The sequence below is a fragment of the Theileria equi genome, chromosome 1, assembly GCF_000342415.1.
Source record: "Theileria equi strain WA chromosome 1, complete sequence".
Classification (NCBI taxonomy): Eukaryota; Apicomplexa; class Aconoidasida; order Piroplasmida; family Theileriidae; genus Theileria; species Theileria equi.
The window spans coordinates 3,607,867-3,625,822 of NC_021366.1; the positions used below are offsets into that span (position 1 = coordinate 3,607,867).

At 36.0% G+C, this 17,956-nt stretch overlaps 8 protein-coding genes and 1 non-coding gene across 9 annotated transcripts; 5 read left to right on the forward strand and 4 right to left on the reverse strand.

Moving 5' to 3' along the window:
• Positions 1–377: 377 nt before the first annotated feature.
• On the forward strand, positions 378–2,606 carry BEWA_034350 (hypothetical protein; the record flags this gene model as incomplete). Its single annotated transcript, XM_004830187.1, has 1 exon — positions 378–2,606. The coding sequence occupies one exon, from the start codon at positions 378–380 to the stop codon at positions 2,604–2,606; it is 2,229 nt and encodes a 742-aa protein (XP_004830244.1).
• A 344-nt stretch (positions 2,607–2,950) lies between these two features.
• BEWA_034360 (hypothetical protein) lies at positions 2,951–4,372 on the reverse strand (the record flags this gene model as incomplete). Its single annotated transcript, XM_004830188.1, has 1 exon — positions 2,951–4,372. One exon carries the CDS (start codon positions 4,370–4,372, stop codon positions 2,951–2,953), a length of 1,422 nt encoding a protein of 473 aa, XP_004830245.1.
• Positions 4,373–5,059: 687 nt separating this feature from the next.
• Positions 5,060–6,532, reverse strand: BEWA_034370 (hypothetical protein; the record flags this gene model as incomplete). Its single annotated transcript, XM_004830189.1, has 1 exon — positions 5,060–6,532. The coding sequence occupies one exon, from the start codon at positions 6,530–6,532 to the stop codon at positions 5,192–5,194; it is 1,341 nt and encodes a 446-aa protein (XP_004830246.1). The 3' UTR covers positions 5,060–5,191.
• A 278-nt stretch (positions 6,533–6,810) lies between these two features.
• BEWA_034380 (poly A polymerase, putative) lies at positions 6,811–8,645 on the forward strand (the record flags this gene model as incomplete). Its single annotated transcript, XM_004830190.1, has 4 exons — positions 6,811–7,882; positions 7,922–8,158; positions 8,194–8,307; positions 8,343–8,645. The coding sequence occupies exons 1-4, from the start codon at positions 6,965–6,967 to the stop codon at positions 8,643–8,645; spliced, it is 1,572 nt and encodes a 523-aa protein (XP_004830247.1). The 5' UTR covers positions 6,811–6,964.
• Positions 8,646–8,795: 150 nt separating this feature from the next.
• BEWA_034390 lies at positions 8,796–8,878 on the reverse strand. The gene has a single exon. It is a non-coding gene; the product is annotated as a tRNA-Tyr (tRNA).
• A 160-nt stretch (positions 8,879–9,038) lies between these two features.
• BEWA_034400 (origin recognition complex family member protein) lies at positions 9,039–10,934 on the reverse strand (the record flags this gene model as incomplete). Its single annotated transcript, XM_004830191.1, has 8 exons — positions 9,039–9,164; positions 9,201–9,330; positions 9,366–9,518; positions 9,556–9,668; positions 9,700–9,819; positions 9,856–10,178; positions 10,212–10,384; positions 10,420–10,934. The coding sequence occupies 8 exons, from the start codon at positions 10,932–10,934 to the stop codon at positions 9,039–9,041; spliced, it is 1,653 nt and encodes a 550-aa protein (XP_004830248.1).
• Positions 10,935–11,468: 534 nt separating this feature from the next.
• On the forward strand, positions 11,469–12,911 carry BEWA_034410 (DnaJ domain containing protein; the record flags this gene model as incomplete). Its single annotated transcript, XM_004830192.1, has 3 exons — positions 11,469–12,400; positions 12,435–12,601; positions 12,635–12,911. The coding sequence occupies exons 1-3, from the start codon at positions 11,681–11,683 to the stop codon at positions 12,909–12,911; spliced, it is 1,164 nt and encodes a 387-aa protein (XP_004830249.1). The 5' UTR covers positions 11,469–11,680.
• Positions 12,912–13,049: 138 nt separating this feature from the next.
• Positions 13,050–16,131, forward strand: BEWA_034420 (hypothetical protein; the record flags this gene model as incomplete). The annotated part of the gene is made up of 4 exons (XM_004830193.1): positions 13,050–13,340; positions 13,374–14,953; positions 14,988–16,035; positions 16,075–16,131. 4 exons carry the CDS (start codon positions 13,050–13,052, stop codon positions 16,129–16,131), a joined length of 2,976 nt encoding a protein of 991 aa, XP_004830250.1.
• Positions 16,132–16,481: 350 nt separating this feature from the next.
• Positions 16,482–17,888, forward strand: BEWA_034430 (hypothetical protein; the record flags this gene model as incomplete). Its single annotated transcript, XM_004830194.1, has 1 exon — positions 16,482–17,888. One exon carries the CDS (start codon positions 16,482–16,484, stop codon positions 17,886–17,888), a length of 1,407 nt encoding a protein of 468 aa, XP_004830251.1.
• Between the last annotated feature and the right edge of the window lie 68 nt (positions 17,889–17,956).

Sequence of the window (17,956 nt, forward strand, 5' to 3'; positions counted from 1 at the left end):
GATATTACGTAGACTGGTACTTCTGGAAAACTCTCGTCACTTACGTTGGCTCTTACATGTGCTACGCTTTTGTTCTGGGGTGCATGCTATTTTTGGAGGCAAGACAAATTAACTTAGCCTGGGGTATACCGGCCTAAAAGAGATGTTTTCTCCCTAGTTAAGTGAATGGTTATGCTTTTGAACCTTGCGCTAATACCAAGTGCATGTCTAGCGCGCGCATTGATCTACACATCTTACTGTTGAGTGGACTGTGTTATGGACTCGGTGGAAGTTGGTGATTGGATAGACGTTGAAGTGATTTCTACTAACTGTGATCCAGTTGTTATGGATGATTAGTGTTTGTCTGAAGATTTGAATGAGGATACTGACTGGACAAAATGGGACAGAAATACTCTGTGGTTTTTGACATTAGTAAGAACAAGCCATTTGGAAATGACATAAGTTCCTATAACGATACCAAGGGTAACTCGGTGCGTCTCCTTAGGAAGGACCACTCTTCCTCTCGAGCTGGTGACAAATTCCCTGGATTCAAGATCTACATGCACATGCTTCCCGAAGTAGGAGCGACCTACAGTTACTACCTCGAGGCAGTCTACTATGGCAATAACCTGCAAGAGGGCCTGGATCAGGCTACCATGAACATTGCCAGATACATCGAGGTCTACTTCTGGGAAGCCGACTATGACAACATATGTCCCCTGTTCCTTGACCTAGGTGATCTTTTCCGGAATCCCAGTCTATATAATTCATCTGGTATACGTAGTGATAAGTGGACTAAGCTCAAACCGCAGTCTTATGACACCATAAAAGAGGTCTTTGAAAACGCTGTGGTCATCAACCTGCAAAAAACTAGTGGAAGCTACACTTCACATCCGTCAAAAGATAGCTTCAAGACTGGCAATGAGCTTCATGGAACAAAATTTCCCACAATGACGGTGATGGGAGAGGAAGACCAACCCTGTCAAGGCTACATCACCATCACTCAGCACCTGGAGGAAGGAAAACCCATGAACATTCTCTCAACTTGGAGCATTTACAAGAACAACTATATACGTTTCAAAGAATCCATAATACAGAATAGGTATGAGAATGCTAAGATCTACTACAGTGCCTGCAATAGTGCATATGCTAATGGAGAACGTAATGGAGACACTGACCTAAGGAACCCTCTCATCCTGGAACTTGAGTGGGTGAATGATGGACAAGGCACCTCAGAATTCTACACTAGAAACAAGGATGACAGATGGGAAAAAAGTTCAGGGATAAGTGTGAATAATCTGACGGACTATCTAGATGAACAAAGCTGCAAGTACAATAACATCTTTGTAGTGGACATCTCCAAGAAGACTGGAAACTACTCATGTGGATCATACTGTAAGAGGCATAAGACCGATGTATCAACATATGCCACTGGAAATATTTATGGGTACAAGAATATACAACATCTCCCCAGTGGAGGTCTTGGTTATAAACTCGGTAGAATCAAAAGAGGAGAGACTTCCCTGACACTGGAAGGACTGACATTTCCGATACCAAGAGTCTCTCAAGTGCTCGTCTACTATCCAAAATGTAATCCAGCGGAGCCTATTCTCCTCCGCATCCACCATGGAAACGCAGAAAGTGAGTGGTTTAAGAGAGTCTCCATGAGTAGCAATGAGTGGAAAATAGTAAGTGAAGAATACCTAAAGAAAGTAGGTCATGTTGATAACAGTGACATTAAGAAGGTACTAGATGACCTAGTTTGTAAACAATACGGCAATATTACCATGGATCTTACCAAAGGCATATACGGAACAGGAAAGAAGTACTGTTGCCATTACCATACCATTATTGGTGCAGGAAGAGTCACTGTTGAAGAAATTCCAGTTCGTTGTAAACTGCCGGATCACGACCCAAGTCATACCACAGCTTATAAACATTCCATTTCTGATTCTAGTCTGAAGCTTGCTGGTATTATATTCTATCTTAATGATGATATAACTAAAGAGAATAGAAAGCGTATAGCGCCAAGAACATTGGGTCTTCCTATAGAAGGTCCAGTACATGTCTATGCCTTCTATTGTACACAGGAAGTTCCAGTACTAATATATGTTGCTTCATCTTCAAAGCCTAATATTGCCGGATGGTACCAGAAACCTAATGACAGTAGTACTAGTAGAGGTAAAGATGAAGAGTGGACACCTGTTCCAAGTCTCCAAGGAATAACACCAAAGGATTTTAGTACTCTAAGCTGTGATAACTGGAATAAACTTAGAGAGGTACTAAAGAAATTTAAATGTGAAGGCTTGCAAGAATGTCTTGGACAAAACGGAGTTCAACGTGAGGAAGTCCCAGCTGCTGATTTATCTGACCAGGTTCCAGATACAGAGTCTGATCAAGAAAAACAACTTGAAGCTTCTAATACTCTTCAACCGGATTACAAAAATGTCAAAGTGGATCCTGATAAACCTGAACTAGACTATTCCGATCGACATGATTATCAAGACAGTTTAGAAAAAATTCTTGGAGTTATCACTTGTGCTTGTTTGACCTCTGGTATAGCCATTTTTGCAGGATGGAAACTTTATAAACGCTATAAAGGAGATCCTTGGGTTAAACAGATCTAATGATCTTGGATATACTTACATGTATGTTAAACTAGTATGTATTTTGAGACATCTTTTTGAATTGTACTCAAAATACATACCTTTGTTTCCGAGATTGTATATTAGGTACTAAGCTTACATAGTAACTGGAGGGATATACTACAGGGTAAGCAATATTGCCACTTTAGAAGGTTAACGCTAAAAACCGCTAATTGGAACGAAACACGAACCTTTATAAAAAAACGAGTAATATGGTATACCAAAAATTATAGGCTCCCTAGCACTCCAGTATACCAACAAGAGAGTAGTCTATTGGTCTCAGTTCTGTCTATTGATAGAGATTAGGGTGTTCTTCCTGTAGTACATTACAGACGAGCTATTAGTTTTGCGAGTAGAGCGGGTCCCTTCCACACAGCGAGACCTCCCAACCCTGCTCCGCCTAATCCCGTTCCAACAGATGATCCAGCTAAAGTACCCGTATTATGTGACTCATTAAGCTTTCTCTCTAATTCCTGAAGTTGAGTACTTAACTGGTCAAGCTTATCCAGTGTTTCCTTCAATTTCTTAAGGTTAATCAGTGTTACTTTCAGAGGTTCGCCAATAAGTTGAGAAATATATCCTCCAGGTCTCCTAAGCTCTGCCCAATTAGTTCCATCCTTATCCTTTTGATAGTATGAATACTTGTTCTCACTAGTAACCACTTCAATCAGGAGAATGTTAGACTGATCCGTGGGAGTATTTCCTCCATAGTAGAATCCAGAGATGCTAGTTAGAATGTCAGAAGAGTCTATACCAGTAAGCGGAGTTTGATCATGCCTAATTTCAGTAACCTCGAACAGACTACCTCTGAGGGAATATTGATATCTGTAAAAGCCATCGCCGATGTGACTTCTTAACACAGTTATATCTATACTACTACTTCCATCGTTGTATTTTCCAGACGATGAAGAGAGATCTAGAGTAGTAATAGTAGGAGTTCCTCCATTAGGAAGACCATCAGCATTAGATACTCTAATCCAAGTATTACTATTACCACTGCTTCTTCTAAAGTATCTCTGCGGTATACTTTGATAGACAATTAATAGAGGGGTTTTCCTACCAGATTCATTCCAGTAGACCTTGATCTCTTTGACATCCTTTAGAGACGGAAATCCAGCTTGCCAACTATTACCACCCTTATCCTTGAAACTAGTTACCGAGAACATAGAACCTCTACCAGAGTAGAATGTGATACCTCCGGAGTCGCTGCTCTTGTATACGCGGAGTTTTTGTTGACTGCAACTGGGACATTGGTAATTTTTACCGCTACCAGAAGTACCCTTGTTAGAGAGATCTATAATATGAGCATTATTTCTACTACAGTTCCGCCCATCAAGTTTCTTCCTAAGATCATTAGCTATACTAGAATCAGAATCATTGTTCCAATTATCACCACCATCAGATATAGTGTAATAAACCGAAGAATTTCCCTCACCAAGTTGAATGATTAGTGGCTTACTACAGGCATGATCCTGAGACCAGTAGTAGACTGAGACACTCGAATATTTTTCTAGGCTAGTAATTTCAGAAAGAATCCTTCCCTTCCTAATATCACCTATTGTACAACCATCTTCGGGAGTATGAGTAAATTTCCTATAGATTCCCTCTGGATCAGGAAACCACTCATCCGTTAGATTAACTCTTCCATTACCATCACTATCATAGTAGTATCCTCCACCGTCTTGTTTTACTTGTCCTCCACTTCCGGGATAGTAACCGATTTGTATGGTAACACCATTACCAGTCATACTACATCTTCACTCAGTATACTAGACTAGTTCCTAGTAGTGTCTCTAGCTCCATACTATCCTCCAATCATTCATTCTTCCATAATAGTACTCCATTCATGTCTCAACTGGTGTGAGCAGAATTGTCAGTATGGATGAATGAATGATCAGTGTACAAGGATGAATGGTTATAACTATGTAAACAAGAAATAATAACAGATACGCAGTGGCGATGTAGCACTGCAAATAAACAATACGCAATAGGCGTGACAAAAGACTATAGGTCTAAACAAACAAAGGGCACAAATACAAAATGGACTCTAACCCAAAAGACAATAGACTACAAAGAGCACTTGTTATACTCACTGAATTGCTCTATGTATAGAGTGATGTGATATATTTCAACACTGACAAAGAGGAAGATGGAGGTGTTGGTTTCGAAGGAAGAGAACAATCTCTTCAGTGCTAAACTCTATGTTTAGTATATATATTCTTTGAGATGAAAAAGTGTTGACTGTTGGAGGTTTCCCGTTCCACCTGAATGTGTACGGTGGAAAGAATGAAGAGGTACTGAGAAGACCCATTTTTGGAAGTCAAGTAGAGGTACTAGGGACTCTCTTTGGAATATCCCTCTTTCTACCTTTTCACTATTATAGATTCCATGTATTGTTACCAAAAGTACATATAACTCACTTGTATAAAGAATACGTCATGACATTATTATTAGGTAAAAGCCATTCTGGAGAGTTAGTTTGGTGAATTTCCAAATGGTTTTGCATAATACAGCAGGGAATATCTTCAATACTCCAATACGAAAGAAAATTTGAATTTGCGATGTCTTTATATATTTGGATTATTTCCTTCTCCATCTAGCAAAGTGAGCTTTCCAGGTTTTAAATATCTTCCTCCCACATATAGACTCATATTCTTTCTATCTGTGTGCTCACTGCATAAAACGTCCAGATTGTTCTTGTAAGTGCCGTCATTTTCAATTATTCGGTTACTTTTAAAAAATGTCTGAGTACCTGGAGAGTCTGAGTATGTTACATCATCCGCCAAATCGCTGAGTCTTAATACCGAATATGCTGATTCAGATGATCGTTTAGAGGAGTTGAATAGGCGATCACAACTTAAATTTGTCCTAGAAATTGACAGACTGTATAAATCCGAATTTGATAAATATTCCTCAGGTCCATTTTTAAGCCTTTTTGATAGAGGCACACGTATTCTATAAAGCAAACTTCTGCAATAGACGGGCATCTCATTTTTCGTTTCTCTAGACAGGCTTGTATCTGGGTCCTTTGTGCAACTTTCGGATTCCACATCTGTCTCTTCATCAATGGCTCGTTTTTTTTGACAGTTTGAATTTTTAGCGGGAGAATCCAAAGTGCGAGGACTTTCTGCATCAATGATGATATCTTTGACATGTGATGCGCCTATATTCCGAGGATCCAGAGTTTGTACATTTTCATGAATGACAAGGGGGCTAGTACCTTTATCTATAGAGATTTTGGTGACATTAACTGAATCGCTTCTACCGGTAGAATCACATTCAGGTTCACAATCTGTAAAATTTGATGGACTTGTGGCATTTTGTTGCAAGTTGTCTATAGGGTTTGCATCAAAATAGACAAAGTTTTTGCTAAACGACTCAGCAACTGTTTCATTACTAGCCAGCGATGTTCTACGCGTCAAGGTGTTACTTAAAACTTCCGAAGAAGTAGAATCCAAGTGTTCTATATCACAGAGTTCATCATTAGTATCCACATTGTAGCTTTCAAACTGATCATCCTCATAGCCGATAATGGTTCCGTCAGAGTCACGATTAGATATAGTTCCGTGATGTATGGTTGAAGTGGTATTTATGAATTCTAACAAGCAGGCCGGAGCTGTGAAGTAATTCCTAGCCAATAATATAGGAAGTTGATCCAATCTAGTTGTTGGCGTCCTTGTTTCATTATATGAAAAGTCATTTACGGCATCATCTGTAGTGTGTGAGTGATTTTTATACTTTGGTGATTCAGCTTCTTCGTGACCTCCAGATTCCGTCACGTTAAATCTACACCTCTTATTTTGTTCAGTTTTTCCACATTCTGAGAAGTTTCCCCTTAGTAATATGTCTATAACAGAAACGCTGGTAAGATTTCCGGAGCTACTGGCATCTCTGCTTGAGTGTAGCATTATAACGCGTAGCTATCAAACGGCATAGCAGCTATTACACCAAGTAACCCCAGTAGCTTTTAAAATTACGAACAATTATACAGTGTCTAGAGTTTTAAATGGCAAACCAGTACGCTTACACAACATAAATGATAAAAGGGTCAGTACATGGCAAATTGATAAATTACTACTGCGTAAACAAATTTGTGTACTGATGTGTAAGGGGAGAATTGGTGAGTGGAACTTCCGTCGGAGCAGAAGCTACCCACCTCACAAAGTAAACGGCAACGTATCTGATCACTTTATTTTGGCACGATTTTATTCATATCCATATTTGTGCCTTATGAATATCTCAATATCGTTATATATTTGTCATTGGCCTTGTTTGTATATTTAACCTGTACCATTAGTGGATAATATGTACCATAATGCGCAATCACCTGAATATTCACAATGATCAATTCTTCATACGGAGGAGATACTAAAAGATATGGCATAACTGAACCAGTGACCACTCAAGGGCCCTCTAATGATGATTTAAAAGCCTCCGAAGAGATTACGGCCTTACTAAAGTCCTATAATCTCTTCGAAACGGATGAAGGGAAACAACGTCGTGAACTTGTACTTGAAGCATTAAATCGTTTGTTACAGCAGTTTGTTAGAAGGCAGGCAAAAAAAAATCAGGGAATTAGTGAATCCGAAGCTAATACAATCTCAGGGAAATTATTAACATTTGGTTCATACAGATTGGGTATTGTAGCACCGGACAGCGATATAGACGTTTTGTGCTTGTGCCCAAAATGTGTGACACGTGAATCTTTCTTCTCAGATTTTTATATCTCACTAACAAAGGTAGAGGCTATTTCAAAGCTTCAAGCAGTTCCTGATGCATATACACCTGTAATAAAGCTGTGTTATTACGATATTAGCATAGACATTTTATTTGCCAACCTAGATGCACGTACTGTAAATCCTAATATAAATGTATTAGATGATAATATCTTACGTAATATGAATGATTCTACTGTACGTAGTATTAACGGTTGCCGCGTTGCAAGTTTCATTCTAGACTCTGTGCCGAACAAAGCTAATTTTCGTATGACCTTGCGCTTTATCAAACTTTGGGCATCGAGACGCAAAATTTACTCCACCGTTGTAGGATATTTGGGTGGCGTTGCATGGGCTATTTTAACTGCTAGAGTGTGTCAGCTGTATCCGAATTATGTGCCTAATCAGCTTATTGAGAAGTTTTTTCGTGTCTATTCATTATGGAATTGGAAAATTCCAGTAACACTTTGCAAGATAAAGCAGGTTCCGAACCTGCCGGGGTTCATGTCTTTCAAGGTTTGGGATCCTCAAAACAATCCACATGTTAGTTTTTCTGTGGAATTCATTGTACATTAATTGTAGGACCGCCAACACTTAATGCCTATCATCACACCAGCATTTCCATCCATGAACTCCACTCACAATGTCACTGCAACTACAAAACGTGTCATGACGGATGAGCTTAAAAGGGCTAGAGATATTTTGAAATCGCCAAATACTCCAAAAAATCAGCTATTGGAACTAGTACTTGAGGAAGAGGACATCTTTTCAAGCTATAAACATTTCCTCATTATAGAGGTTTATGGAGCCTCCGAACATGTATGTTTTCATCATAAAGATCAAGCGGTTTATAGGCTCATGGAAAATGGGAAGGATGGATAGGAAGCCGTATGAGATTTCTTATTAAGAAATTAGAGAACTTACCTAATACACAGATAAGACCACTACCGGGATTCTTTAAGTTTGAGGTAACAGTAAGCAGATATACCTTGACGTTTTTTAGGACTCAGAGTGGGAGTATGCTTCATCAGCGTTTTTTGCCTTAAAGTGCTTGTCCAATGATAAATCTGGGCAGGGATCAAAAGTTTTAGACATTAGATCTTCAATACAATCGTTTAAAGATATCATAAATGGATGGACTGATATGGAAAATCTAAAGGACCAGATCAAAGTAAACATTCGACATGTCAAGAGTAGCCAACTTCCTGACTATGTTCAAGCAAAGAACTCCAAAAAGAGACCGCTTGATGAACAACTAGAAAAATCTAAAAGAGTATGTACAGGAGACAGCAAATCATCATCCTAGTATCATATAATCGCAGACCGAGACTGAAAAATCGGTCAAGTTCTAACAAGGTACAAAATTTTTGTATTTATGCATATATTAATGAATAAAATATCATAAATCATACTTGTAATAATTAATTTTATTCATTAAATGAAAAGAAAAAAAGACTCCGGTGAGGCGGAATCGAACCGCCGACCAACAGATAGCCGCACCTCTACAGTCTGCCGCTCTACCAACTGAGCTATCACCGGCACGTCCGGCCCCCAATTTTTACGTTTAAGCTACCATATTACAGATATTCCAAACACGCAAAGAACTTTGAATAGCACAAACTACCAGATACTATCAACAGAATACCACACAATTCTCCACAATGATTAGCTTTAATTGTTATACTTTAGATTGTGGTGCTTAAAATGTGAAATTTTCGAGAGTGTGTCTATGTGAAATTGTATTGAAAGAAAGCAGAGAAACATACAATGAAAATGGTATTCTTAGGTATAACTTCCCACTAGCCCCCCTGGTTTGCTCTATTACCTGAAGAAGAAATGTGTTTGAGAAAGTGGCACAAACGTCATGGGTTATAAATTCAGTCAGAAGACTGTCTAGCTTATTTTCGTTATGGCATATCGTAATTGCCCTAGGATCGCGCAATATACTTGTTTTCTCGATTCCAATGAATTTGGTTTCGTTATTCATCATCCTACATGATACGAATACAAACTATAACAAACATACTCAGACTGTATTTGTACAACCAAAGAGAATAGTTTTCTGTGGTTGTGGCTTAGGGCTTCTATAACAGATTGTACTTCAGTGGCACTCTTTTGGATCTCATGATTTACTATAAACTTTGGTGGATTCTTTTCCCAAAACGAAACTAGCTCGCTTCTGCATAGGATGTTAAATATATTTTGGATATACTAACCTGTAATCCACTCCGCTATCGCAATATATGAACTTGTAATTCATAAGATATTTGTTGAGAATATAGAGAATTGAACCATTCTTTAGGTGCCCTATCGAACCAATTACCAAAACCTACTCATTATAATGGAACTAGATTACGAACCTCTTTCATTCGTATTAAGGGCTTTATATCCTCAAACCCATTGTTCAATATGAATTCATCGAGTCCATCTATTAACAAGTAAAATGGTGTTTGTCTTTGCTTGATTTTTTGCACGACTTCCTAATATTAATAATGAATATATGAAAACAAATTTACCTTTATTATCTGACTCCTTTTCATCTTACTTTTGCTAACACAGACATGCCTCTTTAAAAAGTTCCAGAATAAAAAAGAATCAGATCCTTTATTTTTGTAGGCATTAATCATGAGACAGTGTCCATCCCTTAGCACAAATTTAGCTACAAGCTTCAGTATATTTCTACTTGACCCAACGCCATAGAAACATAGATTGTATCTATTTTCAATCCAAGTTTTCCACTGAATAACCGATTTGAAAAAACTTCTAGGGACAGTCTTGGATTTTTTTGATACCCTAGACACTAGCTGAAGGTAATCGAGGAAGCTTGATTTTTCGAGTGCTAAACATAATATAAATGTTTTTATACCCATACCTTTTAATAATACATTATCTAATTTGCAATCGAAAAGATTTTCCTTTTCACTTTGTATCATCATTTTCTCAATATCGGTTATCTTAATATGTTTGATACTTCTTGGTTTGAAATAATCGTATAATAGTGCTTGGTCTATATTATTAGAATTTTCCATGTCCTCTATCACACTTCTACATGGATGACATTTTTTATAATTTAAACAAACGCTGTAGTATCCGATAGTTTTTCTTCTGTTTGTCTTTGTACAGATTCGCACATTAAATCACCAGTTTCATCATCTGATGATTCTAGACCCTTTTTTTCGTTAACTTTTTTGCATCTGCTTGCTATGCTTAAAAGAAAAGAATCATTGTGCCTGTTATCTTTACGAGTTTTCCACTCTTCATCAGACGAGATACCGTCATCACTATCTGTGTCTGTATCTAAATGTGGAGAACTTGTATCAAATAAATAAGAAGATTCTATTCCTGGAATATTTCCAATCTTTCTTTTGTATCTCAATCTCTCATTTTTAAGTTGCCCAGATAGCCATGAAAAGTTTTTGGCAATATTTTTGTATAGATGCTCATCTTCAGCAACTTCCTTATCGTCATATTTTATCGTGAATTTTTGCTCGTTATATGGATATAAGACAATTTTTTGCAATGCTTGTGTTTTATTTGCTTTTATTAATTTCTCCAAGTCGGACGGTACAGGAATGAACACATTATGGTTTGTCATATTGAATAGACAATAGGAAATATATTAAAGAGGATTTGCACAGATGTGTGGTGAGATTTTTAAGGATATCTCTGTAAATAATGTAACATATGTGCAGGACAGTTAATGGAATCACAAACGACAACACCTGTATGATGAGAGTTAAGAATCAACATTTCGACACTATCAGAGAAAGAAAAAAATTTCAGACATAATATTAGTTTTATGTACAAATGTGTTGAAGTAGATGATACATTTTAGCAGCCAATGTATACCAACGCCAGAGCACCTACAATCGTATGAAGATAGATATTCGTACAAGACATAAACTAAAGAAAACCAAACTGGTACAATATAGAGGTAAACTCGTACTAATCTATTTCAAAAGCCGAAAACATTTTCGGTGGGGAAGACGAGTACTGCCTGGAAGAATTAACTTATTCGGTTCACAAAGCATATTTTGTATAATTCAATTAACTATACACTGTTAGTAACAGGAATTTTCTGTATGTGTAGTATAATAATTGTTGATTTTCCGTAATCTGATCTGTACACCTGCAAACATATCTCACCGGGTCGATAAAGTCACTTCACCGGTACATATCATCAAGCGGTTCATTTAATAACAGTACTAACAATTATTTTTGCACAATACATCTATTTCGGCCCAAGGAACATCAGAGCATTTCAAATAATCACGTTGTTTTGATACTTTACCAAAGTAAATGTTTGGGAATTCACATAGATATGACTTTATACCGTAAGCTATGGGAAAATTTTGTAGATCTAAATATATCGCCCTTATAGTACTCTTCTATGGTATTTTATTCGGTAACATTTTCATAAAGGGGTGGACTTTTGGCTTTAACGATGATTTTTATGACCATGGAGAATCACAACACGCTGGAAAACGCTGCCCATATGATGTCTTGGGGATACAAAAGAGTTCTAGTCATAAGGAAGTAAGGAAGGCATTTTTAAAACTGAGCAAAAAATATCACCCCGATCTCAACAGTGAACCAGACGCCGCGGATAAATTTAAAGAAATAAACGAAGCCTATGAAATTTTGAGCAATAATGATAAGAGAGAAGCATATGATGCCCATGGTTTTGCGGGCTTGGATAGATTGGGGAGAATGAATGATATGGGCGGTGACGGTGACTTTGATTTTGACAACATATTCTCAAGCTTCTTTGGCGGAGGATTTGGCTATGGTGGAAGTAGAGAACCACGAAAAGCAGAGTCATTGGTTTATCCTGTATCACTATCGCTTGATATGCTTTACAGCGGCCACGAATTTGAAGTAAAGCTTGAAATTCCTAGATTATGTAAAAAGTACGATGAATGTGAAGTAAGAAGACCAGATTGTCATGGCCCTCAAATCAGAGTTGTAACACAGCAGAGAGGCCCAGGAATGTTTGTTCAACATCAAATGAAAGATCCAACATGCATCGGTAGAAATAAAGGCTGGAAAGAGGGATGTAAGGTGAGTTTACTTTATCGTGTTTCACAATTTATAGGCATGTCCAAATGGACCAAATTACATGGAAAAAATGACTCTTACCGTAACCGTTGAGCCAGGATCCAGACATGAACAAAAGATAGTTTTTGAAGGCAAAGGACAAGAACAACCTGGAATGCAAAGGGGTAACATCATATTTGTTATCAACGAAAAGCCTCATCCAAAGTACGTGTTTTTACAGAATACACAATGTTTCAGGTACAAGCGTGATGGAAATGACCTCCATTGTGATCTCGATATTACGCTTAAGGAATCATTGCTAGGTTTCAGCAAGAATCTTGATATATTTGGAAAGGATAGTATTTTGGTGACACAGAGTGGAATTACACCTCATAACAACATTATCAAAATTTCCGGAAAGGGTATGCCTATACTTGGATCTTCGAGATTTGGAAATTTATACATTACTATTAATGTAATTTATCCAAAAAAACTTTCAACTTCACAAATTCACCTTCTAGAGAAGGCTTTGTAAACCATTGTTTACACAATGTTTCACGATCCTCAGATCACCACTCTTTTACGAACACAGTATCTATATACTGTTGTTTTCAACAGAATAGATATATCACACAATGAATTTACTGTAAATCTACACAATTAGTCTGCCAGAATGACGTTTTGCTCTGGTACTCGCACCTTTCATCACCTTCTTGGTTCAGAGGTCAAAACTCGTGCGAATTATAGACACTGGAACCTTTTAAAAGATTCAGAATACCGAAAAATTACCATTAGATTCGCACATTCGCATATTTCCACCAATACAGGTGTCGAAATGGAGAGGAGGAACCAGATCAATCCCTTGATTGAATTCCAACGTAACATTTACGAGATACCCTTTATGGAAACCAACAGCCTTTGCATGGCAATGAAGGAATCTAGTAAATCTGGTTATTTCAAGGAGGTATGTTTGTATTTTGTCTCACAAGTTGCTTAGCATGTCTGGAAAAAATATATTTCACGAGCCATAGATCTCAAACACAAACTCGGTATTAAGAACATATCTATAATAATGATATCAAGTGCCAAAGCAAATGTTAAAGATAGAGATTTTTACGAGCAAATGTGTGATAGAGTTATTACAAAGTGCAAACTTTACATTGGTAATGACCGGGATACATCTGAAAAAAACTTGGAAAATGGTATTAAGTCAGAGTTTTCTGCGTTCAACATATTCAGTATTCTTACTGCTTGTGATCTTGTACAATACCGAGATGATGAATTGTACAAAAACCTATGGCAAGTCACAAGAAGAAGGCTAGAATTTTTTATGAACTCAGTGGATTTATTGCTTGAAAAACATAACATGCATGATTCTGACGGTGTTAGTTCTATTAATCGTGACAATAGATTTACATTTGAAGATATCGCAGGGATCTTGAATGCGTATGCATCTGCGTCAATTGTTATTCCAGATATGTTAGAAATATTTGAAAGAGTGTTTAAGAAACTGTACACTTTGACATGCGATGTTGATTCTAAGTATTTTGGAAAAATTCCATATATTACAGAAATAAATCCAAAAACATTTTCTATTACTATACATTCTCTTGTAAGACTTGGATGTACCTCATTTGATATTTTTAATATAGGATTATCCTACATGTTAACAAATTTAGATAAGATGGTTCATATGAGGGATATGACGATGGTTTTTGCATCTATTGTGAAATTACGTTGCATTGAATCACATATTGGATCACAATTCACAAGTGATAGAGAATTGATAAAATTAATAGATTATATCCTAGAGAAGTTTAAAAACACAGTTTTTGATTCGAATTGCATTTCTAGTTTGTCCTCTACAATGATAGCGCTTTTAAATTATAATATATTTCCTCAAGGAAGTGTTGAACACTACAGATCATCATTTAACACAATATTTCTTAACTCTATAAGGTATCTTGTCACAGAAGAAGATATTTCTGATAAGAAAATATTGGTTCAGATATTAAAAAACTCAACAATACTCCAATGCAAACAAGCAGCATTATTGTTATTATCAGATAGTGGAATAAAACAAATTGGTTTAGTTTCTTCACCGTTTGACGTATCTCAGTATTTTTTCTATCTTTCTGACATTTATTCATCAAATAGTGGTAGAATCGCATCTTTTATAGAAAGCCATGCAATGATGGCTATAAAACAATACACCCAGCGTCTAACTTACGTTTTATCACCAAACCTATTAGGACTTTCAAAAACACCATCAAAACCACCTGATTTATATACCATGTTAAAATTAGAGGCTAAAAAAAAATCAGAGAGTGATGAAAGTGAAGAAGTTAACATTGATTGGAAATGTATAAATAAGGATATTATGGAGTATACTATTGACAATTTTAATACATTAGCGACAATTTTGGGTTCCTGCACAAAATTCAGACCATCAAAACACGTTTCAAACTTTGTTAATATAGCGCTAAATTACCTTTTAAAGTTATTTAAATACAATAATTCACATTTTGATGTGATTACTGTTGAGGCAATATCAGCAGTGGTTTATACTTTTAGCAAGTAAGTTTTTTACTGGAGATATAAACTGCATCAGATTTCGTTTGAAAAATAGGGATTTCATGCAACAAATCGCTAACATTGTCATAACTTCACATAACTCTATGGGAAGTAAAAGAACAAGCAGTAATCTCATGGCAATGAACAACATTATGATGAGCTTTGCAAAGTTGGATTTTCCAAAAAATCCTCTATTCAATTTTAAACTTGCACATATGAACCGATGTCATATTGACATCCCAGTTATCTATAAAATAAAAAGAATCGTACGATTAAGCAACGATGACCTAGTATTTTTCAACATGTTCAAATCATTCTCCAAACTATTAAACACCGAGAACATAAACAAAATGAATTCACAGATGGTTACAAATTGTTTATACACATATTCACTGGTGGGTTTCGATAAAGTTAGTAAAGTGAAGTTGGTCAAATTGTTGAAGAGACTTATATATCTAAGAAAGGAATGTAGTAAATTTCCACCATCCACGAATAATTCAAGCGTGAAAGATCATGGTGAATTCAAATTATTAAGGAATCTACTCCCTGATGGAAATTTTATTGAGAAAGGAAACAGTATATTTAAAGAGGAGAATATCGCATATGGCCAGATACGTATAATTTCGTTGGCTCTGGAAAATTTTATTAAACACATTAATGGGACAAGAGCAATAGAAAAATATTCTAAGCAAATAAAGAAGTCATACACACCAACTCTATCTAGAGAATTTTGCGAAATTGGTAGCAGAGGAAGAAAATATGCTAATTACATAGCTGGTTCTAGGCAGGATGTTAGAGTACGACCTAGTATCTCAGGCTTCCATAGAAATGTCTTATACATTCTTTCAAAACTCAATAAGGATAATTTAATCATTAAATCTGAAGTACCAGTGAAGAATAGAGCGTATTTTATGGACATTTCGGTCCAAAGGAATAAAAGCATCAAATATATTGAAGTAAATGGACCATATCATTACTATAGCCAAACACAAAATCTCACTTCTGTATCTAAAATGAAATATTTTTTGATTTCAAGCCACTGCAGAAGAGTAATAAAATTGCCGTATTACGAATGGGTAAAATGTGTATGTCTAGATATATTTATTTAATACAAGACACTTTAGGAAAATGAAGAAGACAAGATCAAATATTTGTATAACAGGATCAATAATAGACTGTAACTCTATATTTTAATCATATTGTCACCTCTTGAACACTACATAGTACACATGTGGGCGATTCCAGGGAATGTTTCTGACATTTTAAATAGAAATGTACCATATTTTCGTGATATTTGTTCTACAGGAACATGAATTGCTACCTATTTGTAATATGGATTCAATTAGTCTATAGTATTTCTTGTTCGACCAAATTTGGGGTTAGATTCCTTCATTTTGTAGCATATAATAGAAAATTTCCCTTAGAATATCAGAATAATAGATCAAATACTGAATATACGGAACAGAGTAGTACTTCTTCTTGTCGAAGACGCAGTAATGGAAGAAAGGAGTGGATTCTACAATGTTCTATCATGCCTGTCAAACATTTCAAGTATAATAATCATCCAAACTTTGCAAGAGGGTCGTATACTCTAGATGAAGTTGATATCTCTGAGTCCTTTTTATCTTCATCCGAGATTGAAGAAAGAGACAAGGCGCTTATACTATATGTTATAACTGGGATAAAAGAACTAAACGTAACAGAGAACGGGTTCTTGTCTATAAATACTTTTGAAAATGGTGAAGACTCAAGTGGCGAATCTCCACCTAGCGGTTATAATATCAAAGATGCAGATATAAATCTCGTTTTATCTGACCTGTCACTTTCTAGGATAAGAAAACACACGAAAAAACCAAATGAACGCGATATCAGTTCTGATTTTTTAAGAAATCTGCAGTCTGAACCTATTAAATCGTTTAGTGTCCGCAGTCTACTAGAAGAAAACAGTGAACATAACCCAAATATACGGGGTAGTTTGGAAGAAACCTTTAGAAAATATATTAGAAAAAATGTTACTATAGAAGAAAAAGATCTGTTTGAGTATTTAGGATGGGACTATATACCATTTTGTCAGCAAGTAAAGTTGTACCTACTTTTTAAAGAACCTAATTTTATGATAAAGATAGGATTTAAATTGTTACCTGGAGTAAAACCTTTACAAATTGTTAAATCAGAAATCAGCCTACTTAGAACAAAGAGTACTTACAAATATCAGGGTAATGTACCAATTTATACTATTTTGAAGCAATACACTCTTGAAACAAAAGTTGGAGAATGTACTATTAGACCTTGCGAGTTAAATTTGAGGGAATATATAGTTTTAACTTATGTTAATTATAATAAAACTCACGACGCCATATCTCATGAATCAACACGGGAGAATTGTTCCTATGAGACAAAGGTTTTACAAATAAGTGGAACACCAAGAAGACAGTTTAATACATTATCCAAGATATTAGATACTCTAAACAGAGTCCTACCAACCAATAACTATAAATACAGGGATTATAATCAACCTGTTTACAAAATACCCAAATACAGAAAACAAAATTCCATAAATTTACAACTCTTAAACATATATGTCAATGGAAAATTTAGGACATTTGTTCCGCTTGTGGCCTACTTGGATGTTAATACTGGAAAGTGGTTCCTGTGTTCAAACATTGTACAGATTGATGATGTTTTTAAGCACTCTTCGCTCTGGTACCCTTGGAATCATTATGCCAGATACAACATGAACATTATTCCTACTCAATACAGGTATTCAACGTTTGCTTCTACGGACAATATAATCTTCAATAACAAGGATCTGGAGAAAATTGTTTCAAATCATCGCTGTTTTTCAAAGTATAATATTTATAATGATTCAGAAGATACAGTAAAAAATATAATACATGTAAATAAACCTGGGCAAAATTCATTCAACATAGTTGTTTGATTAGTTTCAGCAGATACCTGAAAGGTAACATTTAACCAGTTTATAACTAATTCGATAATTTGCCGATG